At 35.2% G+C, this 6,455-nt stretch overlaps 1 protein-coding gene across 1 annotated transcript in view; it reads right to left on the bottom strand.

Moving 5' to 3' along the window:
- Positions 1-5,202: 5,202 nt before the first annotated feature.
- Positions 5,203-6,455, bottom strand: part of LOC108575156 — a 95,252-nt gene continuing 93,999 nt past the window's right edge. Inside the window, exon 4 of the mRNA XM_017937882.1 lies at positions 5,203-6,453. Within this exon, the coding sequence (XP_017793371.1) occupies positions 6,185-6,453 (269 nt within the window). The 3' untranslated portion in view covers positions 5,203-6,184. The remainder of the gene's footprint in view (positions 6,454-6,455) is intronic.

Genomic DNA, 6,455 nt, shown 5'->3' on the forward strand with positions numbered 1-6,455 from the left:
TGCAGTGGGTGTCAAATTTATATTTCTGAAACGTATATAACTGATGATGGAGAAGTTGTTGATAGCTTTTCTTTGTCTTGTTGTTTCTCTTTTTGCTTCAGTTTATTCGAGTTGAGAGACAAAAAAAAACGAGCGAGAGAGATCGTTGGAAAAAGAAAGAAAAGTAGTAGATACGTTGATGACAAGTAACTCGTGTGTACAGAGCAGAGACTTGGTTCGTATTTATTTTCTTATATAGACAGTTGCACGCCACTGATGAAGTCTCAACCCTTTCGTTTCGTTTCTTTTTTTTTTTCTCTTGAATGCAATCGAAACGAAGGAACATACGTGGAAACTTTATGGTCGTTGTTGTATAATAATTGTTACAGTCCTTCTTTGTTACGTGTTTCATGAACATTGGAGATTCAAGAATTCCATAGCTCGTTCCTTCCTTCGAGCGCATGAATTCTTTTCTTTTTTCTGCACAAGACTCGTGGAATTTTTTGAATTATGTTTACCTACTTCTCTTTTCTTTCCTTCTATTTTTCGTAAGAGCTACATTTAATTGATGCGTATTAGATTATTATAAGAGCCTGTGTATCGATTACAGTTTTACGTTCAAATATACCTTTTTCTTTTTCTTCAAATAAAAGTTAATTCAGTCGCTGCTGCGTTATGTTGCTTGTACAGTGCATAGTAGAAACACGATATTTAAATTATTGTTCAGATTTTTAACTGTCAATCGTCAACGTTTCTTCATGGTTTGTAAACACCCTAATTACGTTAATGAACTGTTAAATAATGAAAAATATTTATCACGCCAGTGAAAATCAACCTTAATACACGCGACATTGTTTTTAATGATAATGGCGAATCGTTTAGATAGTGTAACAACAACCATTTTCATGCTATCGAATCGAATAGGAGAGATCGATGTATTGACAAATTGATAATAATAGTAGCAACTACAGTTTATCAACGCTAACTGCATACTACTCAGCAAATGATCGCTCGTGTGTATACGAAGATACACAGCGGAAGTGAGAAAGTAGGGGAGAAAGAGAGAAAACGAGCGTGCGAGTGAGAGAGAAAGAGGAAAATAGTGTGAGAGTGAACTGAGTTTAAGTTTTAAGAGTTCTATTTTTGTGATCAAAACAAAATTATCGTAGTAAGTTGGGGAGCAGGAATCATCTAATGATTTTTGGCTGATGGAACGCAATCTAACTCAATTATTATTTCAACAATAATCCTGAAAATATGAAAATAATGAGGCAGATTCAATAATAAATACAGATAATCGTAAAGGATACCCGTCGATAAATGTCTGACACTATTGCGATGTTTCTGCTGACGGTAATTGCGACTGTACATGCCTCTGACGGCACTTACGAGAAGCATGATGGAGAGCATTTACATAGAAACTGAAAGGACAACTAGCAAGTCAATTTACATTCTTAGATAGCTCTTAATGTGTTACGGTTAATATCCTGTGAAAAGTGAAAAGCAAAAATCATTGGACGTTTCTTGCGGCGAAAAAATATATTTTGAGGTGAAAAGCAGAGGCGAGAGGCAGATCGATAAGCGACAGGAGGTAGACGATCGATCAAAAAAAGCAATAAAAAAGAAGCAAGATAAATATTACGTGCTAAGTTTTCGAATTGAGAACATTTCGAATAAAGAAAAAAGTCGAATTATTTCGGTAGTTTTCGGGCGCCGATTGCACGTGATACATCGTCCTGCTGCTTCTCCATTAACTTTACGAAACTTCGTATCCGCGGAATCGATTGTTATCTCGAATGCGATATCTGCCGTATATACGAGTCGATCTATTCTATGTGTTGGTTTTTCTTTTTTTTTTTCTTACATTGAGGATTTGTGTTTGACGTGTCCACCAACATTGCAACACGATTAAATGATTAAAGAAATAATTTCATGATATATAAACGCGTTGAATGAAAGTAAGTATCATTGGCTGATCTCGAAATGTTTCAGAACTTTTCACAATTGGAAATTGAACGAATTCTCGTCGTAAAATATAATCGTCGAGTAATTGATCAACGAACGGGAAAACGTATTCACACTTTTTTTACACGATTTTGTATCTGGGTCGAGTGATCGCATTTTTATGAATCCTAGCTCACCACTCCGAACGGACGAACTCGGACGGTCGCGATTTTTAAACGCACAAAACATAACATGGCGGGAATGGATGCGAACTATAAACGATGTATAGAAATTTTTCACTTTTCATACCTAAACTCACCGTATGTCGGACAAAACAGGAAACAGGTATGTTTCCCCATTCGCAACCCGTGAAATCACGATCACGATTCGCTTATTACACGCAAGAACGATTAAATAATACGTTGCTATTTATAAAAATACGAGAAAAAAAATATACAAAATACTAATCGGGTGGTAGTTATTTATTTTCTAAATTCTAACTTATCGTTTTGAATAAAAAAGAAAAGTTTATACTGTTGATAAGTATATTGATCGAAATCGATCGATTTCACATCGATCAACAAATTGGTGGATCCATTTTTTTTTCTCTTTTCTTTGAACGCAGCCTTCCGATATTAATTTTTTGACACGATATCGATCTTCGATCTGGAATACTTTTTTTTTCTCTTTTTATCGAGGATCGAATGTTACGAAGCGATGTCGATGCTGCGCAAAAGCAGTTTGTACATACGTGGCTCACAATGAAAATCGTCCACCACGTTTGAAAGTGTATTCCTTCTTCGAAACTACTCAGATTATCTCTTACATATTTTCCAGTATCATTAAAAACAGGATATATTTAGATCTTCGGGTTTTGCTGGGACATTCTGTATATTAAATTTGCTTTCGTTATATACTTCGCAATATTCTCGGAACATTTTCCGGATGAAATTTTTTATTTAAATATTTTTCATCATTTGCAACAAACTGTGGGGTACTTTCTGTCAGATCTATCTTAATTTGTCATATCATCATTTAATAATCGTTTAAAATATTTGTGTCACTCTAATTATTTTATTGGATGCACGATTTTCATTTTTGTATTTTTTAAGGATATATTGGAATGTTATACAACTTCTACTTATAATTTATGCTATTTCACATTTGTGATTTGGCTTGATTATGATCAAAATTGATTAATTTTCATTCTCCTACAGTTGCTTGTTTTTCTAATATTCCATTTTTTCCAAAAACATCTAAAATGTGTAAAGTAATGAAATAATATAATGAAACTAAGCTAATACTTACTACGAAAAATACTTACAACGAAAATACTCAAAAACAATTTGACTGAAGATATTTTAACGCTCGGAATCCCCAAATTATTATAGATGGACGAATTTTAATGTGAGCTACTTTCCATAAATGTAATTAGATATGTTGATTTTTTATCAATTACTTTACAAAATTTTACATTATTCTTTATATTCAAGCAAATAACAACACAGACGGAATATTATTACACTCATTATAACGATACCATGTTCATACAGTGCAGTTTTTGGACAAAATTAGAAAATTTAAGGTGGTGGACGATTTTTAGTGTGAGCTACTGCACATGCGCGCACAGACACACACACACACAAGATAATACGATGGACAATTTGACGTATTGCAAGACCATCTTTTTGGAAATTCGCTACACACCGTTTACGATCATTATGTTATTTAAACAAATATTAACACATGTTAATATGTACTATCATGATAACCTTTGTTTATTTGGTTCTAATGTAATAGTTATTATTAGTTCGCCATCCTTTGTATATATTCGCAACACTCAATAAAAAAAGTACCAAAAAATTGTATACTTGTATTCTTTCTATCCTCATCAGATTTCTTAGTATTGAAAACTAAACAATAAATTAATAACCACTAGAGTAAGGTTAGGGGAGTTAAAAACACATGTACGATATTATATTTTTGCGGTTTATTTGCAATTTGTTCGTATAATTGGTAACTGATCTCGGATAACTAGTACTAAAAACCTAAACAACGTATGAAACTTTATACATAGCTAATTACTTAAAGGGTGCTAATGAGGCTATTTACAGTGTGAACACATCGAACCATGAATCGAGTCGATTCTCTTCCGACGTAACGATATACATCGAGAGATATCCCTCAAAGCATGGCTGGAGTGTTCGAAAGGAAGATTGGATTTCTCTTTGCATCGTTTCCACGCTTTCGGCATTGTTTCTGTTTTCTTTTACCGGATTTACGAATCGATACAAACGATCACGATGCTTTAATAATCGATTTCGTGATACATAGTTGGACGTTTATGTTTCACATCGCAACGTCGACTATTAACCAATGTTTGAACGTTGAAAAGGATTCAAAAATGCATATGCTGTTATTCTGTACAAAAAAAAAAAGAAAGTAGAATCAACAAACGATATTCTGTAAACATTACGTCGAATTTACCACACGTATGCTTTCAGTGGAAACGATAGGGAGTTGTTCGATCCTACGAAAACGTACAAAAGTGGTCGATTGTTAAATAAAACGTACAAAAAAAAGGGTTGCACGCGTGACATCGATCGTCCAATTCCTTTTTAGCACTTTTGTGAACGAGCTAGGGATAGGTTAGGTCAATGAAGTCAGAAATGAGCTTCCAAATTGGCTCCACCAGGTTGTAAAAGAAACATGGCGACCACGTTGTCAATACGTCAACAGTGGAAGTGTTTAGAAGCTACGAATCGATCATGAACATTTATGTAACTATACAATAATAATATGGTTAATGCTTCAGATCGATTCGCATATCCTTTAGCCATTCTTCTGCAAGATAAACTGAAAGGACAAACTATTGCACTGCACAGTGTCCGCAGAATCCATTCTAACGTATGTCTTACCGAGTCGAACTTATTTTACGTACTTTTGAAAACAATACATTATATACAGGGGCGTGTATACAAATCGTATAGTCACGTATTTCGTCGTAACAAAATTCGAAACTTTGCAAACATTATGAACTAACGTACTTTGTCGTTATAGTAAAATGAAAAAAAAAAAACAGTTAAAAAAAATGCCACACGAGAAACAAACATTCAACGATCAACATTCCGGAATATATCCTAGTAAATATTGCATTTAATTCATAATTCACATTAATAATTTTTCAAAAGTCTAAAGATGTCTTTTTTTTCTTTGAAAGTATGAAAAAATTGTTTTAAAAATAAAATGATAATATCATCAATAGATATCGAAGGCCCATTGTGACTTAATGCGATAGTGAAAATTCACTCGATTCCGCTCGCACATCACTTTTACATCGATTCACAGCTACTCTAAAGGCATTTATACACAACAGACGCGCGCATCTCTTCTGTTCGGCATATTTCTCCTCGGCGACTTTTTTTCTTACTTTCTGCATGAAATTTTTGCTACAAATTCATCTATAATTATAACTGTTAACGTGCTCTTAGAAACGTACTCGAATATATACAAATTACGATACGTAATGCATTTTTCAGGACATTTTGGTACCGATACTCGTACGCTCAACATATAATATCGACAAAACGCAGTACCGACCGACGGTAATGTACATAGCGAAGATACTCCTCGTTGAAATCGAGAAATGTCGATACTATTGAAAACGCACCCAATTTACGAAAGTCCATTTTTTTCATCCTCTTACATAGTCTTCCCTTTTCCACATTATTTAATGCCATCGGCAATGGTTGGACGACCAAAAATACCAAGGATAACAAGCAATGCTATCGACTATTAATCTGTAGGCCGTAGAAGGCTGCAATTCTCTTTCAACATATACTTCAAACACTTTTTCTTTGCACTAACGTCACATGAATAACAAGCTCAACCAAATTAAAAAAATCATAATTGTTATAGTTTCAATTCTTCATCGCAGTCTGGAAATGTACAGTTTTGAATACTACTTGAAACAATTAGCCAATATTTATTCGAGGTTTGCCCGTACTTCTGTGCTATGAGCAAATCCCCTGATTAGTCGTCCAACCAAGTCGACGATGTTTTTTCTTCCATCATTCCGAAGATTTGTAGCCAATGCTACTCTCCGTACTATCCAACAGTTCCAGGTTCATCCTCGCCGTGGTTCCTCGTGTGTGCCGCGAAGCCGTCTACCCTTATCCTTATCGTCGTCTTGGTCGTGCTCGTGCTTTTCCCTTGGACTAGACGCGACGAGAGTAGGGTGCTCGAGGCACGAGGCTCCCTTCTAGGTTTCCAGGCCAGGTACTAGACTGTGGAAGGTCTGGATATCGTGGAACGCTCTGCCACAGCTCTGATTGTTATTCCTCTCGAATTTGGCCAAATCGAAATGTTCATCTAGGGATTGCAACTCGACCAAACGTTCCTCTAGGCTTTTTGCGGAGTCAGCAAACCTCGCGAAATCACAGATCCTGTCAGGATCAACCACGTCAGAAGCCTCCATCATACCAACGTCATTGGATCTGGTAATGCTAGTTAGTTGACTACTAGCATCATCT

Source organism: Habropoda laboriosa, unplaced genomic scaffold (genome assembly GCF_001263275.1).
Source record: "Habropoda laboriosa isolate 0110345459 unplaced genomic scaffold, ASM126327v1 scaffold207, whole genome shotgun sequence".
In the NCBI taxonomy this organism is placed as follows: Eukaryota; Metazoa; Arthropoda; class Insecta; order Hymenoptera; family Apidae; genus Habropoda; species Habropoda laboriosa.